General features: G+C 37.5%; 1 protein-coding gene across 1 annotated transcript; it reads right to left on the minus strand.

Annotated features, from left to right (window-relative positions):
• Positions 1-480: 480 nt before the first annotated feature.
• On the minus strand, positions 481-15,599 carry EIF2S3 (eukaryotic translation initiation factor 2 subunit gamma). The gene is made up of 12 exons (XM_052662975.1): positions 15,518-15,599; positions 14,917-14,980; positions 13,843-13,970; positions 13,632-13,753; positions 11,219-11,313; positions 9,874-10,032; positions 8,481-8,615; positions 7,112-7,206; positions 6,555-6,699; positions 4,943-5,112; positions 4,420-4,592; positions 481-901 (listed from the first exon to the last, which is right to left on the minus strand). Exons 1-12 carry the CDS (start codon positions 15,584-15,586, stop codon positions 838-840), a joined length of 1,419 nt encoding a protein of 472 aa, XP_052518935.1. The 5' UTR covers positions 15,587-15,599; the 3' UTR covers positions 481-837.
• Between the last annotated feature and the right edge of the window lie 3,542 nt (positions 15,600-19,141).

Genomic DNA, 19,141 nt, shown 5'->3' on the forward strand with positions numbered 1-19,141 from the left:
AAGGGCTCACCCTTTGCTACCTCCTCAAACCACTAAAGATTACTAGTATTAGGATATACATCATAATCTTATCAACTAGGCTATTAAGATAAAATGTAAAATAAAGCCTGGAAAGATCTTTGCTACTTAACTAAAATCAACTGTTTACAATACTTTCCAATGGGGGAAGGCTGTAGGGTTTCAGGCGTAAAGCAATGCAGAGGCAATCGCAGGGCACCAGGTGGAGTAGCTGAAAACTTCGGGCTCTGGTTTCCTGTGCTCTAGTCCAGACAGGGAAAGGAGAGAAAGGCCATGTCCATGGAAACAAGCCCTCATGCCTGAAAGGATAATTTTATTTGAATCTATTTTCACTCAAAATTTTGAAAAATAAAACAACATAAAATATGGGGAAAGGGAAGTTGGTCTTTGAGAATTTGTCACATTTTTACTGCTACAACAATCCTTCAAACCTGGAGCTACTCAAAGATCAATCATGAAAAATACGAACAAAGGACTTTATTTCAAACAGATTCAGTGGTATGTCTACTACAGCAAAGTCTGGTTGTAGCAAACAGTTTCCTTTCAAATCTGCACTGATGTATAAATTAGACATTATTTGGGAATGATTAATTTCTGGTAAAATGTAGATTTAATCCAACATGATTCTAATTTCTACATTTATTGTAGGCTCTATTTCGGTACTAGAGGTTAAATTTTCATCACCAAAAAATGAGAATAATCTTACAGCTACTACTAAGGTAATGAGCTGTGAAATTACTTTCCCACTATTGTTCTGAAAATATACCCCTAGATTGTTAAGAGAAATTCCAATTTCATTCAAATCTGTTATTTAATTCTTCAGTCATCATCTACTGTCGGCTTGATTGTCACTCCTCTTCTTATTTGACCCCAACCAATTAAACTGCAAAATGAAAATAAAAGAAATCATGAATTTTATATCAGCTTCATTATCATTACCACATAATCACATGACACAACTAGTTTTACTTGCCTATCTGCTCAAATTGAATGTTTCCAAAACCTGCTCCTCCAGAAAGAAAGCTCACACTATCTTCATAGACCCAGATATGGGCTCTGGCCAGAAGGACTGACAGGAAAAGCAAACAGAAAGTTGCTACTATAAACATGCTCAACTTGGCAAATACACCTGCCCCTTCAGAACCACTAATAAAGAACATTCCAGTCTACCCAAGGAACCATGTTGACATATAAACCACTTCAGTCTGATTTTTTTAAATTTTTTCCTCTTTGAAAAAAATTTGTTTTTTTTTTAACCGTTCCCAGCACTTCAACAGGTCACTATGGCCTTATCATGATTTTAGCTGGTAAATGAAATTAAGAGATGACCTAGAGGAGTAGATAATCTATAAACAGATTACTCTCAATAGCAGCAGAGGGATTTCTGCTCCAGCTCTGTTTCAATGTCTGCTCTAGTCAATGGCCAAGACAGATTGCTATCTAAATCGTAGGTTCCAGAACAGAACTTACCTAAGCATGGGTTAAAAACAACAGATCTAAAGAATATAAGGATTATTCAGATGTTCTCATTTCTTTTAATAATTTTAACATACTTGCTTATTTTTAAGCAACATCTAAAATTTCATTTGGACAGAATCCTCTTATAATATTAGTAGACACACAAAAAGATCATTCCTTTCTTTAAAAATACACTGGGAAAAAGAAGAAAAAAAACGATAAAGAAATCATCACAAAGCAGGATGATTTACTTAAAAGTTTAACTCTGTCTCAATTAGAAAGTAATAATTCAGATCTCTTGAACAGTACATGATTAAATCATCCTGAGGCACTGTGCCAGGGAAGCCTTAATAAGGGAGGTAGATAGTGAGGAAGAAACAAAACCAAACCAAAGGTGATTTAAGTAATTATGTGGACAATCAGGACACAAAACAGTCTAATGTAGAAGCTTTATATGAGACTAAGCAGGAGGAATTTAAAATGCATTCAAGTAGACTTCCAGAAAGGTCCTCAATCAGAAAGTAGTGGGAAGTTACTAGAAATTACTGAGTACTGCATGAAAAAATGTTTTAGGAAGATTAATGTTGACTGAACGCTGAAATAACAGTAGAAGAGGCATATTAGCAATCTTTTGCACTAACTTTTAAGTGTGCAATGATGATGGTATGGGTGACAAAGAGGTCACACAGAATAGAAAGGAAAGGGTAGATTTAGTTAACTAACCAAGAAACGAGGAGAGAGAGGAGTCAACAATAGGTGTATGTTTCTAAGTTCTATCCACTCAAAGGGCCCTGAAGAAACAGCACCTTTGGAGAAGTGAGCACACTTAGCACCCAAATCTTCATTTCTAACACCATTTCCCACTAAGAGGAATCAGGGCTCCCTCGAGAAATGGCCAATTCTAAACTGGAGCAGGAAAGAGACACAAGGTGACTTCAGAACAACTTGTGCCAGAAAGTAAGGAACTATTAAAAAACAAACCCAACAGAAACATACTGAAGCTTGCACAGCTTCCAAACTGTCCGTGGAGGTGTGATCTGCTTCAGAAAACAAAGCAGAGGGTTTACCTTCTGGGAAGACAGAGGTCATTTTCTCTGAAAAGCCCTCTTATATATAGTTGGCTTTTGCATCCTCCAGAAATAGGAGGGCAAGGATTGATGCCTCCTGAGTCTGGGTTTCAGTTGAAGTTGAGAGAATACAGTGGCTATTCCCCAAAAGTCCATAGTGGGGTGTAGTTGTCTCCAGAATACATCACTGTTAATTTAGCATGGGTTTCGTAACAGTCACAGAGATGGATCCCTTAATAAAATAATAGGTTAAAAAAAATGGGGAAATATCAACAGGACATAGGAGCCAGTTTGTCTCCTGGGCAAATTCTAGACATCAACATAAGTAAGGACAGTAATGAATCAGTAAGGGCCTGCTGAATAAAATAGGATTCCATGAATACATATTATAACTAGGTAAGTAAATAATGGGGAAGAAAGAATGTCAAATGACAAATGATGAGTGGCAGAGTTAAGAGTTTAAGGGGATGGGTAATCACCATTTTGTAATCATTATAATCAAGCTCAATTCAGACAAAAATCATCAGTGGATGCTAAGCTAAATCCCTCACCCAGGGGGAGGGGAGGGTGTGATAAGGAACAGATTATTTGCATAGGTTCTCCCCCAAAGAATAGTAATTCACAAGCGTAAAGAATAACTATAGGGTGGGGAAACTGGCTAATGACTTACCTGTATGATCAAAATTAACCTCAACAAAGGGCAATCAGATATCATGTGTCTCTAGTTATGACTCCCTGAGGAGACATCACCACCTACCTGAAAATATTCTAACCAAGAATACATAACCTGAACCTAATCTTGCTGCTGCTGCTGCTGCTGCTGCTAAGTCGCTTCAGTCATGTCTGACTCTGTGCAACCCCATAGATGGCAGCCCACCAGGCTCCCCCGTCCCTGGGATTCTCCAGGCAAGAACACTGGAGTGGGTTGCTATTTCCTTCTCCAATGCATGAAAGTGAAAAGTGAAAATGAAGTCGCTCGGTTGTGTCAGACTCCTAGTGACCCCATGGATTGCAGCCCACCAGGCCCCTCCGTACATGGCATTTTCCAGGCAAGGGTACTAGAGCGGGTTGCCATTGCCTTCTCGGGAACCTAATCTTAGGAAACATTAAATGAACCCAACCTGAGGAACAATCTAGAAAGTAACTAGCTTGTATTCTTCAAAATTGCCACTGACAAGTAAGACAAGGAAAGGCTGAGGAAATTCCAAATTAGAGTTCAAAGAGCCATGAAAACTAAATGCAGTACATGACCCTAGACAGGAAGGAGACAGAGAACATTATCAGAACAAGTGATAAAACTGATGGTAGACTTTAGCACTGTAACAATGTTAAGCTTCTTGAAAGTGAAAGTGAAGTCGCTTAGTCGTGTCCGATTCTTTGAGACCCCATAGACTGTAGCATACCAAGCTCCTCTGTCCATGGGATTTTCCAGGCAGTAGTACTGGAGTGGATTGCCATTTCCTTCTCCAGAGGATCTTCCCGACCCAGGGACTGAACCCGGGTCTCCCGCATTGTAGACAGACGCTTTACCATCTGAGCCACCAGGGAAGTCCTTAAGCTTCTTGAAGTGGTTATATAAGATAATATTGTTTTTAAGAAATATACACCAAAGTATTAAGAGTTAAAGGGGCAACCTATTTCTCAAAAAAAGGTTCAGAAAAAGGGAGGTATTAAACCTAAATTCACTGGTTTTTGCAGAGGTTGTGTCTATCACAAATCAGGCCTAGAAATACAGATTTCAAAATCATCCGAATAAACAGTTGAGAATTAAAGCCGTGGTACAATAACTGTTGCGTTCAAGGTAAAGTGTGTTTGTGAGTGTGTTAAGTAAACTGTGTCTTTTTTATTAGACACTGACAAAGGCTAATAAACTTACCGCCAGTGTTTCTCAACTCTTCGGCTAAGTGCAATCTTTTCTCCTACTTCTGTGCACACAGGATTAGTCAAGACGATTTTACCCAAATCAGCCTTGACTGCACTAACTCTTCCTCCTGTCGACAGGGATCCTATATTCACCATAAGCACTTCATTCTTAGACAGCTTTTGTACCTAAGGAAATTAAGTGGTGAAAAATAAACCCCCAAATCAAGAAGATACTTTCCAAATAACTGCTTATTTTTCTACCACCTTACCAACAAAAGACATCAGCAATTTTCCATCTCTGCCAACCTGATTTCAGTTAAGACTTTTAAGAAAAACATACAGATAACAGAAATTATCATGTCATTGTTATACAGGACATACTGTTTCTTGTTGTTTTACTTTAGACTGCCATATGCAAGTTCTCGGTTTTCAGGAAGTCAAATTTATTTACCTTCTCTCTTTTCTTAATCCTATGTTAACTAAAAAGTATGAACCTCAAAACTGGTCTTAATGTCACTGGCACTTGAAGCACTTACTTTCGCTGCTTTCTTGTCTCCTTCAGTGCGAACACCTAGAAGCCTTCTAAGCAGGAAATAGGAAATTTCCAATTCTGTGAAGATCTCAGGTAAAGCTCCAACTGCACCAAGTACTTGCCCCACCATTCTGTCAGCCCGGCACAAAGTGGGGTCAATTTTTGTTCCAACTCCTGATCCAAAATAAGATATATATGGTCCAACATTTTATTTCCTATAAAGCTGTTTACCCGAAAAACTTATTCAAACTAGTACAGCACATACCCACCTACACATTTTAATACACAACTTATATTTTCATACTAATTTATTGGCTACATAGATGTGACAATAGTTATCTAAAGAAAGAGAACTGTAAACTCACAGGTTAGTTGGGTATTTGAGGACGAGTCTCTTGATTTAAATTGTAAGCAAAGGACAAACAGACATAACAGCCTAAATAAAAAATGAATCTGAATATCCTTAATGACGGCTGAAACAATACAAAATTCATGAGTAGTTTGCAGGATATTTATCCGCCATTTTTCCCCTGAAAGAATGATCAAAAAGATAGCTTAAAAGATTTTACGTGATTCCTGGGATTGATTTCAAAATATTTTAGCTGCACGTCTTTCATGGAGGAGAGAAGATATAAAGATGAGGCAAGAATGGTAAAGTATTGGGAATCCCCTGGCGGTTAAGTGGTTAGGAACTGGCACTCTCACTGCTGTAGACCTAGGTTTGATTCCTGGTTGGAGAACTAAGATCCTGCAAGCCATGTAGCATGTTCCCCCTAAGAAGCAACTGTAAAGTATTGATAATCTTTGAAGTTGCGTGGTGGCTGCATGACCACATGTTACACTATTCTCTGTACTTTTATGTTTGAAAAGTTCCATAAGTTAAATTTTAAAAGTCCCAAGGGTTTCCTTATTTACAAAACAAACAAAAAGGATAAAATTATACACAGCAAACTCCTAATTACAAAATACAATAGAAAAATGAATTAAATAGCCAAACATCAGAGAACAAAAAGACGAACTCCTTCACATCAAACATTTTCTTTAATCCAAAAGTTATTAACACCTCTGACGAATTCTCACTGTATCTTGCCTTTTTCTGGGTATCAGGTAATACGCTACTGTACGAGACCAGTAAACCCATATATTATTTTAGTAACAGCAAGATAATGGAAGTTATAATCTTTAATTCCCACCTCAGTGTTTAACTATGATCTACCATGATTTAATTGACATTTGTGGGTAAATCTCCATTTGAAAATCATACAAAAACAACAAAAAAACCACATTATTCCATAACCATGTTTAAAAAAATCCTACGGTTAGGTATTTTTACATTTTAGGCCATAAAATTTACTTTGGTACTGCTAAAAATGAGCTACTTTAAAAATTAAACCAAAAATCTTATGTTTAAAAATAATTTTCACAAACATATGAAATCATCATATGACCTAAAATCAACAGCTTACCCTACCCTGCTTGATCATTAAACATCAAATGCTGATTCTTGTTGATGTTTGACAGAAAACAGCAAAATTCTGTAAAGTAATTATCCTTCAAAAAAAATAAAATAAAGTGGCAAACAAAAAACCCCGTAGGGATGAGAGGAAAAGCCTTACCAATAAGACCTCCTGGGGCAGCATACTGAAGATCATTATGCTCTGCGAAAAGCGATACAATTTTGGAAAAGATAGGTTTACACATGAGTTTTCCTTCACTGTCTTTGGAAACAATACCAGGTCTGACTTCTATCTCCTGGCCCACCTGTAAAAATATAAATTAATAATTAGAATTTGTAGGACAACACCATTTTCATTACATACGAAAAGTTCTAACAGGAAGACCGCAAAACTGAAAAGTCATCCTTATTTCAAAGATCTCTATTTAAAAAAAAAAGATGTGGAAGACATCTTCAAATTCAGAACGATCCAAATGTTTTGAACAACCTATCATATAAGCCTATCGCCAATTTAAATGTGCTTCATATTCATAGAAGCCTATAAAGTTTGAGGTCAAACACAATCAAAAGATATACTAGTAAACAAAGAAATCTACATCAAGTACTAGACATCGTGAAGAAAAAAATTATTTTTCAATTCGGAGTGTCTATACTATTCTCCTACTTAGGACAAGAGAAAAAATGAAGCAAAAACACAACAATCAAAATCTAGTTTACCTTTAATACTCCTTTTAGAATACTACCACCAGCTACACCCCCCTTAAGGTCATCAACTTCACAGCCAGGTTTGTTGACATCAAAGGATCTAATAACTAAAACAAAACAAAACAAATTAAAGCCTATTCTATTCACTTTAACTTCAGAAAAATTTATTTTTTTCTAAGTTAACTTTTCTTAAATAGTAGACACATAAAATTTATACAAGGAGACTTTGTTACAAAGTCTAATATTATTATTCCAGCTAAGTATACTGCAATTTTAATTATGCTGGAAAAAGTAGAAATAACTTGAAAGTACATTGATAGGAGGCATACTATGGTACACCCATAGTATGGAGTATCATGCAGCTGTTAAAAAAAGACTGTTAGAGGGGAGAATAGTTTGAGGGAGAATGGATAGATGTGTATGTATGGCTGAGTCCCTCTGCTGTCCACCTGAAACTATTACAACATTGTTAATTGGCTATACCCCAATATAAAATTAAAAGTTAAAAAAAAAAAGAATGTTAAGAGTATATGTATTGATGTAAATGATGTAGAAGAATAACCTTCATCTGTTGTTCAGGAAAAAAGAAAAGACTAGTTATGCATAGTGTGATCCCACTTTCACACACAAAAACTGAAACAAGAAACGTATCATGTTTATAAAGGTGCACAAACAGTACACACCAACTGTTAACTGTAACTTCAGGGCTAAGGGGTGAGGCAGGCATTGTGGACCTTTTTGGTCATATTCCTTTATATGACTTCTGCAACCAAGATTTAGTTTCAAAACTTCAAAACAACCCTAGGACTATGTGACCTGCACTTTAGTCCCGAGAGCAGGAACCATTAACAAGGGGTACTCATTACAATAATCCAAGAGAACCCTGCCCACAACACACAGAAAGGGCTGGGGGGCACCTAGGTGAAGCTTCAGAGGGTTCAAATGTCTGTTGTGAAAAGGTTCCACAATCTATGTAGAAACCATGAGTTTATCAAATTATACCAATATTGATACCACAAACTTAAACAAATGAGAGAGATGAATATCTTCATTAATGGTACAATGAAATAATTTGTCTGGAAGTCCTAATATCCTGTTTCTAACTAAAACATAATTCCATAAGGCATACTTTATTGCTTCATCTTGATCATTTAACATAACACATACCAAACACAAAAAGGCTAAAAGTTGTGTCTGTATTCAGGACTCTCATCCAGTAATACAATCTAACTCTGCTAATACAATCTCAGAATTAACTGACTTCAAAAAAAGTTTTTTATGGAGACTGTAATTTATTATCACCTCTGCAGAAATCATTGGTGATTCCCTTAAAGATGAATCAGCAATGTGGGAAAGATCAGATAAAAATCCTATTACTTACCAATAAGTCTGGGTTCTGAAGTAAAGTCTCTTGGGGGTACTGGAATTTTCTTTACTATGTACTCACAGACAACTTCAATATTGTATTTTAGCTGAGCAGAAATTGGGATAATAGGAGCGCCTTCTGCTACTGTACCTATAAGACAAAATTTTCAAAAGATCAAAATTCTTCAGTTTTATAGAACTTGTTCTTCATATATTACAGGAAATAGTTAAGATTATTAAAATGATGCCTAAATATACCCACATATACCCACAGCAACAGGCAGAAAATGGTAATTCTTTTCAGAAAAGTGTCAGTATTCTGTTTCTTTTTACTCCTGAAAATGAACACTACTGCATTCAAGGGGAAAAAACTCAAATTTTACTAATAGATATATTTAATATACCAAAATAATAAAACTGCTTAAAGGATTAATTAAAATACTTAACACTCCTGGGAAAGACCATTTTACTAGTTGAAAGGTTTCTATAGTTCAGTTCAGTTGCTCAGTAGTGTCCGACTCTTTGCAACCCCATGAACTGCAGCACACCAAGCCTCCCTGTCCATCACCAACTCCCGGAGTCCACCAGAACACATGTCCACTGAGTCGGTGATACCATCCAACCATCTCATCCTGTCGTCCCCTTTGCCTCCTGCCCTCAATCTTTCCCAGCATCAGGGTCTTTTCAAATGAGTCAGCTCTTCTCATCAGGTGGCCAAAGTATTGGAGTTTCAGCTTCAACATCAGTCCTACCAATGAACACCCAGGACTGATCTCCTTTAGGATGGACTGGTTGGATCTCTTTTCTAATAACATGCAACTGACCTCCCAATAAATGTCAAAACAAATTTATAGTCTCTTGCTAATCAAAGACTAATGGCATACATAATATCTGCTCCTTATTAATTAAATGTCTAACAGGTTCATGAAAGCAATGTACCAAACACAATGAGGCTTTAATCAAAATGAGACATTCTTTTTTGTTATGAGAGAACTGGATGCAGAGGAAGTCAACCTTTCTCACAAGAAAAACAAGGATAAGAGAGAATCTAATGTCAACAATAAGATGTCTTCCCTGAAATGACAAATACCATGCCATTAAAGGAAAGGAACACTAAAGATAAATCACCATCAGTCCCAATTCTAAAAGTAGCTACTCAGTAAGGATAGTGTAAGACTGAAGTTTTTTAATGGATTTTAAAAAATATTTATCTTTTTGCCCATGCCACAAAGCTTGTGAGATCTGTTTCCCAATTGAGGGATTGAATCGGTGCTCTCGGAGTGAAAGCAGAGTCCTAACCAGTGGACTGCCAGGGAATTCCCAAGACCAAAGTTTTTTGTTTTTAAAAAAAGCTTTTGTTATTTTACTGTCACTGAGGAAGACTTTTATTAGGTATTATGGCTTCTTACCTTGAACAAATGCAAGGATCTGTTCATACTGTTCTTTAGCCTGGCTTTCTTTTACCAAATCAATTTTATTTTGTAGAATCAAAATATGCTTCAGTTTCATGATTTCTATAGCAGCCAAGTGTTCAGATGTCTGAGGCTGAGGACAAGACTCGTTACCAGCTAGAAGATAAAGAGTAAAAAAGATGCATGAGAATTAGCTAGAACTATCTATCAGAATAGGAAAATCCATAAGAGGCAGGTTAGTGGTTGCCAGGGAGTGAAGGAAAGGGGGATTAGAGTGACTTCTTAATGGGCACAGGGTTTCCTTCTAGGGAGACAAAAATGTTCTGGAACTCAATAGCACTGATGCTTGTAAAACACTGCAAATGTACTTCCTATCACCAAATTGTACACTTTAAATAGCTATAATGCTAACTTTTATGCTCTATTATACTATTAAAAAAAAAAACAAAAAACACCTAGCTGACATCTAAAAAAGGAAATGCTTGAATGCCCTAACTCTATCCAAAGCAAAAGTCCTGGATTGTTGCCAAGCATTCAACTTTTGCCCCTGCTCCACCCCCTGTGCCTGTATTCACTGGAGTCTCCTGATTATTAGATTCTCTTTGCTCGTCTTAAGCAAGTAACCTAAGAATCCACAAGTTTGGCATTCCAGGGTATGCCCTTGGCTTTTGCTCAAGCATAAGGTATAGCCCCCTGGCTCTATCCAGTTTTAGAGATGCTCTGACCTGGTCAAGCTCCTGAGAGGTGGCGAGTAATTAAGGGAAGACACTTAACACAGTCCATGAATTTCAACTACTATCAGAGGCTACTCCCTAACAAATAGAGGAAAGAACACTAGAAATAACCATCGGTGTTACCAAGAAGTAGGTATGTTTTGCTGGATACTCCAATGACCATCCTCCCTAAGTGGTGATGTTTAGGTGTCTTATACTCTATCCACTCAGCCTACTTTAAAAAATTATATCCCATAGCAACAAAAACTCTTGCCAGCTCACATAAGGTGGCACAACCCCAGACTTGAAAATCACAGTTCATCTACTAGACTTCAGCACTTATTATAAATGAAATTTGGATCTAATAAAACCATTATACACTAATGTTGCGTAAACAGTTCAAAGATGCTCACACACAAAAAAATATAAAACTAAAATAATAAATCATTTCATGGACCCAGACTTTTGATAGCTGGAAGACAAGGATGTCATACTGGTTGACATGTTCGTTCCCATTCCTGTCACCTTTAGATACTGGTTGTAATCCTTAAGGCCTTAGTTTTCCTTTAAGTATTCCACCTTGGATTTGCTCCACAGTGATTTGTTGGAACCAATTCCGATGTATTTACCTATCAACAGAAGAGCGGCATCCATCACTGCGGCACCGTTCAGCATAGTAGCCATCAGAATATCATGGCCAGGACAGTCAACAAAGGAAACATGCCTAACAAATTAAAAAATAACCATCAGTCCTAAGATCAATCAATACATCAACATTCGAGTTACAGATTCCCTAAAATTAAATCCCTTGAAGTATAGAATGTCAATACTGCATAAGAATATGCAAATAATTATTTCTGTAAAGTCAAGCAGTTACAGGACTTGGTGTTTCTAGACTTTAGAAATAAGATCACCTACTGGCTCAATTATATTTCAGAAACAAACAAAAATTTCATAGAAACAGATCAGATTTGTAATTAACAGATCTACGGTTACCAACAGTGGGGTTGGGGGAAGAAGGAATCAGATGAAAGCAGTCACAAACTTTTAAAATAAAGAAGTACCAGGGGTATAACATACAATACAATAAATATAGTTACCAGCACTATATGTCATACATGAAAGTTGTTAACAATAAATCCTGAGTCTTCATCACAAGGAAAGATATTTTTTTCTATTTATTTAAGTTTATATCTATATGAGATAATGGATGGTCACTAAACTTACTGTGAAAATCATTTCAAAATGTATGTATGTCAAATTATTATGCTGTATACCTTAGAGTTTATTACAGTGCTGTATGCCAATTATATCTCAATAAAACTGGAGAAAAAAAATAAAATATGAGAAGAACAAAAATTACCTATTGGCTAAGAGTAAAATCACTGCAGATCATTACAAAACAAATGAAATTAGTTATGTATAGAAATAACTGAAGAAACACAAACTTCCAAATCCAATCAAAGAAAATATGGTATAAAGTAAATACTGGGAATGTCATTGATTTGAAAGCTGTAACTGTTAACAGAACGGGCAGTGCTATCTGAAAAAATTTGCCAAAAACTTCTCCAGCATCTTGACAAGCTGGAAATGCCAATCAGAAGTAGAGATGGCAGCACTATCTTAACAAAACTATGCTACTCATTCGGAACCATTATTTTTAATAGTTGTATACTCATACTCATAATCTAAAATAGGGACACCAAACTGCCCCACTGTCATAACCACTCATGCACATCATGACCGCTTTCCTAACACAAGAGCAGAAATAAGTAATTCAAAAGAGAATCTGTGACCTGCAAAGCTGAAAATACTTATTATTGGGCCCTCTCCAGGACAAGTTTGCTGATAAGGGCCACAAGTAGGGTGAGGCAAGTGAGGCACTTGACACACATGCAAAATTTAAGGTATACCCTAAAAGCCAGTAATCAAAACAAATATTTAAGTACTTAAAAAAATAAAAATTTATACAAGAAAATCCAAGATGAACAAAATATGAAAAACTTATTGAAAACAGGATGAGCAACGATGCCATGCCAAAAGCAAAACAAACAAAAAATCCAGTGATAATGAAAAGAAAAAAACAGTAATTTGAGCCTCTCTTTATTTTACTTTAGGAATTCCCTGCCCGTCCAGTGGTTAGGACTCCAAGCTTTCATTGCCGGGGGCCCAGGCTCGATCCCTGATCACAAGGCATGTGGCACACCCCCCAAAATTTTGAACTTAAAAGTAAATAAATAACACTGTTTACTTTGATTGTTGTTGTTTAGTTGCTAACTCATGTTCTCTCTTGTGACGTCATGGACCGCTAGGCTGCTCTGTTCATGAGATTTCCCAAGCAAGATTACTGGACAGGGTTGCCATTTTCTTCTCCAAGATTCTTCCCACCCAGGGACAGAACCTGCATCTCCCGCATTGCAGGTGGATTCTTTACCGCTGAGCCACCTGGGAAGCCCTTATCTTCATCTTGATTACCAGGCCTGATTTTTTTTTAAAAGCATTCTCCCTCGCCTCAAACTCTGAGCTTCATTCACCTCTCCCTAGTCCCAGCTCTGCCTCGCTCTACAACTTCCTTGTAGACATCCCCAATCACCATAAACATCACCAGGTGGATATCAGTATTCTCTGATAAAGAATATATAATCATATTCAGAAAATAAATGGGTTACAAGTCCGTGTATTTAAGAGAGGGGATTAAGAATGGCTTTGTTCCTTTATCTAAGACACAAACCCAACACTGTTTAAGAGAAATTTAGGAAGCCTGGTAAAAAGAATCCCTTAAATCCAATGAGCTGTGTTTCCCTCCGTCTCATTTTGCTTATGTGATACTTTTCCTTTGGAGCACTTACACGTATGTGTCTTAAGGTAGTTCTAAATACTTCACTTTTCAAATTACTGTCATTATGGACCAGAAAAAACAAAATAGTGGAAAAATAAAGCCATTCAACAATTAGGTTCACTGTTTAACATCTCAATTAAATATCTCAAAAAGTACAAACCACATGACAACAAAATATGACATGTTAAGTCAAAAAAGGTCACCTGACTAATTTGAAGTTCCCTTTGGTCCCTGGAATGTCTGTAGGAAACTCATCGGGTGTGCTACTTCCACAGGATCTATAACATTCTGGCCGAGGACAACTTGGGTCATCAAGTTTATAAATCTAAAAGTTTCAATGAGAAAAGACTTGGATTTGTTATCTGCACATTCAACAATTAAAGTGAGTTTTTCATTTCACTGTACACAGCTCACCTTAGCATTAGCATAGCCAAGTTTGATTGTAATATTTCTTTCCAGTTCATTTTTGAAACGGACAGTGTGGACTCCAGAAATAGCTTTTACAACTGTAGATTTCCCATGAGCTACGTGACCAATTGTACCTACAAAGTACAAAAAATTAATTCAAGTGCATTCAGTTACACCACGTATTTTTTCAATTTTAGAGCAGAAAACCCAAAGCCATAACTCACTGTCAGTATCATTGTAAAACCAACAGTGACTGGTATTTCCTCCTACGTATCCCTGATTACAAAAACTTATGATACAGGACTGAAGAGAACTTTCCATGTGACAACCTTGTTTTAAACCATACTGAGCATAATAAAAGCGATCCATCTTTAATCACAGAAAACAGTGCTTTCATTGAAAATAGACACTTGTAAAAAAGTGCATGAAACTTTGTATATCAAGACACTTTTCAGCATTTTCAGACCAAAGTAAGTATGAAGAGCCCTGACACACAAAAAAAGAATCCATGAAAACAAGAAAAAAACTCAGGTATGATTACAGTAATGCTATTAAGGCTAGCACGTATCTTACAACTTTTTTTTTTTTTAAGAATCTCAAGGTAGAGCCTTACTTTTAAAGAGGTTTTACTGTTTTTGTACAGACTCTCAAATACCCCAAATTTACACTCAGTCAACATAACTTCTCCTCCAAAGTTCCAGGTGCCAATTAAGGGGAAAAAAAATCCACCTTAATTATAGCTTATGCACATATCAAACAAACTTTCACAAACTCTGCTCTTGCAACAACCCTGTGTGGCAAGTACAATCACATTTCCCCTCTTCTTTACTAGATGACTACATATCACCTTATGCTATTAAAAGTTTTACGTCTTTACCTTTTTTTTCTCACCTAGTCTATAAGCTAGACATAGGCAACAGGGGCCTCCCACCAAAAATCTAGCAGATGCATTGCTCCCAAGAGCTCAACAGCGACTTCACGAATATCTGTATCTTCATGTAATTTACGTACTTACACAAAGGGAAAGATTAAAATTATTTGCTGGAAATCAATTAAATCTCCAAGTTATTCTTATCTCACCTATATTAATTGTGGCTTGTCTGCTGATAACTTCATGTGAAAGTGGCGTCAACTTGGAAACATCCTGCAATCAAATATTTCTATGTTTAATCATTGTACATAAGATGAATCAGAATTTTGACTACATTGTTACCTACAGCTAGCTACCATTTCAATAGCCCTCTTCTACTTTTAAAAGAGCTTTTCCTGTACAATCTTGCATTCTGGAAAGCACTAAAAGTCCTTCATCCTTACACACTGATTATGGGAGATGTAGAGGCTCTGGGTCCCCCAACCTTGAGAGCATTAGCACTAAGGAATGTGTAGATACTTCTTTCTCAAAACATCCAAAGTGAAGAGCCTTAATGACACTTAACACTAAGTTTCTAGCCAAATCATTCGGGAGGCTCGGGGCCCCACGACCGCACAGCCCCATGCCCAGCTTCCTAACTGACAGAAGCGCGTGGGGCAGCGCGAGCGCGGCTTTGGGCGCCGGGCTCCAGGTCTCCCTCCTAACTCATGCTCCTGACCGCCCGGCACCGCCTCGTTCCACAGCCTCGCGGGAGGCCCGGTCATCCCTACTCCTGGAAGCATAGCGCATACTTCCAAAGCCATGCCTTACCAAAGTGGCGAGATCTTGCCGAGAAAGGTGCGGCTGCCCTAAAGTCACACCAGCCTCGCCCCCCGCCATCTTGCCCGGAGAGGAAGGAAGTCGGCCGCGTCCCAGCCTGACCGCGCGCAGGCCCCCTGGTGCAGGGCGGAGCAGCGGAGGCGGGAGGGCTGGCTAGGGCCCAGGCCTGGGAGAGGAGGATGGCCGCAGCAGCGGAGGCCTCACTGCTTGGACTTGTCTCCTAATTGATTTGTATAGTGCCTGCCGGCAGGCTGACTAAAAAACACAAGGCCAAGTTTCGGGATCTACTCGCAGCAGACCTGTTCGATATTTGTGCAGGCAACGGTGCAGGCAGCCCCAATAAAGGCCCCTGACGAGGCGGGCGATGCCACCGAGGCGCGCTCTGCCTAGGGTAAACCCACTTCCGGTTCCCCTAGGGATGGCCGGAAGAGTTTCTCGGAACCTGGGATTCTTATCTGGGGTGTGAGGATAGACTGTTGGAATGTTCTTCTTTACCGATTTCCATAATTTAGTAAGACGAGATCAGCCCCGGGTCTGTCTCGCCTGTGATGGGGTTCTTGGCCGCGAGGTGGCCGCGTACCGAGCTGGCGGGCGGTGAGGAGGGCGCCCTCAAGCGGATGTTTTGCGACCCAGGGATGGCAAAAGCAAAGTCTCTAACTTGTTCTCACAGAGAGGTTTCTAGAGCCTGGGAGGTGGTCCATGGTGGCGCTAATGGAGTTAGCACAGTATAGAAGCTAGGTGTCGTGAGAGCGCCCAAAGGTGTTTTGGTTTGGTTTTTTAGCCGATCTGAATCTCTATTTTCTTTACTCTTTCTCCTTTCTAAATATTCATTGTTCTTTTCCTGCAGCTAATGAAAACTGAAGGTCTTCAAATGTCATGTTTGCGAATACAGACCGTATTCAGCGGAAATTGGGAGTCATTTTTTTTTTAAATCCCAAGAACTTAACAGTCTGTACACACATATTTTTTGGAAACCTTAAATGTAAGAAAATATAATTAAAAATCACTCTAAAATCAAAAGTAAAATTATTCTTTGGGGATTTGTTTAAAAAAACACAACAGTGAAAAGCAAAGTGTAGTGAATGTACTAAAGCTACTTAAAATCTCTTAATGTACTTGAAATTTTTTGTTAAAAGCTATTGCTTTTTTGTGTGACTTCCTGATTTTCAGTAAAATGTGCATATAATAACAATAAACTGTATTCTGTGTGGAAAAAAAAGATCTGAGAAAGCCCATTTTTTCACTGGACCTATTACCAATAAATCGGTATTTTAAAATTTAAAGATTTTTGAGACTTTCTTAACCCCTTTTTCAATAAGGTTCATTTCTGTTTAAGCATTTCTACACTTTGTAAATTTTCTATCATGTACAGGTCTTCATTTCTAGCCAGAAAAATAGTGTAAGGAGAAATGAGTATGTATTTAGGTTATCTGTGGTCATTGACTATGTAAGCAAGATTAAAATGAATATATGCTTTCTATCATAGAAAGACAAATACCACATGATACCACTTATATATGGAATCTAAAATATGACTCAAATGAATTTAGCTATGAAACAGAATCACAGACATAGAGAACAGACTTCTGGTTGTCAAAAGGGAACAGGGTGTGGGGGAGGGATGGTTTGGGAGTTTGGGATTAAATGTGTACTATTATATAGAGAGTGGATAAACAACAAGGTCCTTTTGTGTAGCACAGGAAACTATGTTCAATATCCTATGGTAACCCATGATGAAAAAGAATATTAAAAAAGTGGCTCAGTTGGAGTCCGCTTGCAATGCAGGACACTCAGGTTCGATCCCTGGGTGGGGAAGATCCCTTGGAGAAGGAAATGGCAACCCACTCCAGTATTCTTGCCTGCGAAATCCAAGAACAGAGGAACCTGGCAGGCTACAGTCCATGGGATCACGAGTCAGACACAACCAAGCGATTACACCTACCTACACACACACACACACACACACATATATATATATATATATATATATATATAAAACAATCAGTGCTGTACAGCAGAAATTAATACATTGTAAATCAATTATACTTCAATAAAATCCATATATTTTTCTTTTTAAATTTATTTTTAATTGAAGGATAATTGCTTTACAATATTGTTGGCTCTGTCATACATCAACGTAAATCAGTCAAAGGTATACATGTTCCCTCTCTCTTTGAACCTCCCTCGTACCTCCCACCCCATCCCACCCCTCTAGGTTGTCTTTTTTTTTTTTCTATCACACAAGTTTTGGGTACAACAGTTTACCTAAAATAGGAAGTTACATTTCAATAAATGTATTCATTTGTTGACGGTAGAAACTGGACCATATATTGTATTTGGGCGCAGGCATTTGTTTCCTAAATTTATACTAGGAACCAAATGTCTCCAACAAAATATAACTTCTAAATTTATAAGTTCCTAAATTTAGACTTTTTATCTTATATTCTAAATAGTTACACTGTACTAGCCAATTCAGAAAACCCACTGAGGTAATAAAGATGTGGAATTAGTGGTGATGGTTACACAATTACAAATATACTAATGACAGTGAATTGTACTGTTTAAAAGGATGAAACATGACATGTGAATTATTTTTCAATAAAAATATAAAACTTGTTGGTAATAATATATAATATGCTTCACTATCAGAAACTTTTATTGGAAGTAGAAATGTCACTGAAAATAATGCTATTAATAATAATAGTATTAATATTGGCTCCAACCTGGGGAATTCTCTGGCAGTCCAGTGGTTAGGATTTGGCACTTTCACTGCCAGAGCTCGAGTTCAGTCCCTGGTCAGCGAACTAAGATCCCACAGGCTGTGAGGAGTGACCAAAAAAAAAAAAAAGTATACAATTCAGTGACATTTTAGTAAATTTACAGTTGTACAGACAATTCCATGGACAGAGGAGCCTAGTGGGTGACATGTAGTCCATCGAATTGCAAAGAGTCTGACACCACAGAGCAACTAACACACAAAGAATTATGCAACCATCACGCCAATCCAGATTTTGAACATTTCCATCACCCCAAAGAGATCCCTCATGTCAAGCCCCTTTGCAGTCAATCCCCATACCCATTTCTGGCCCCAGGCAATCACGAGTAGACTGTCTTTCTATACTGATTTGCCTTTTCTGGACATTTTATATAAATGGCATTATACAGTATGTGGTCTTTTTTCACTCAGCATAAGGATTTTGAGGTTCATCTATGTTGTAGCATCTATCAATAGTAGTTCATTCCTTTCTATTCTTCAATATAATTCCATTTCATGGACAGATCTAGATTTTTTTTCCACTTTTTGGGTGTTTTGAATAATATTTCCACAAACATTTTTGTACAAGTTTTTATGAAAACATTTTTATCTTGGTAAATATCTACTTGTGCTATTGCTGAGTCCTATGGTAAACCTATGTTAAACATTCTGAGGAACAGCCACATTTTTCCAAAACGGCTGAACCATTTTACATTCCCACCACCAATATATGAGGCTCCAGTTTCTCCTTACCAATGCCTGATATTGTCTCTTCTTTTTATTATAGACATTCTTGTAGATATGATTTTAATGTGCATTTCTCTAATGAATATACTGAGCATCCTTTCATGTACTTAATA

This window comes from Budorcas taxicolor, chromosome X (genome assembly GCF_023091745.1).
Source record: "Budorcas taxicolor isolate Tak-1 chromosome X, Takin1.1, whole genome shotgun sequence".
NCBI classification, from domain to species: Eukaryota; Metazoa; Chordata; class Mammalia; order Artiodactyla; family Bovidae; genus Budorcas; species Budorcas taxicolor.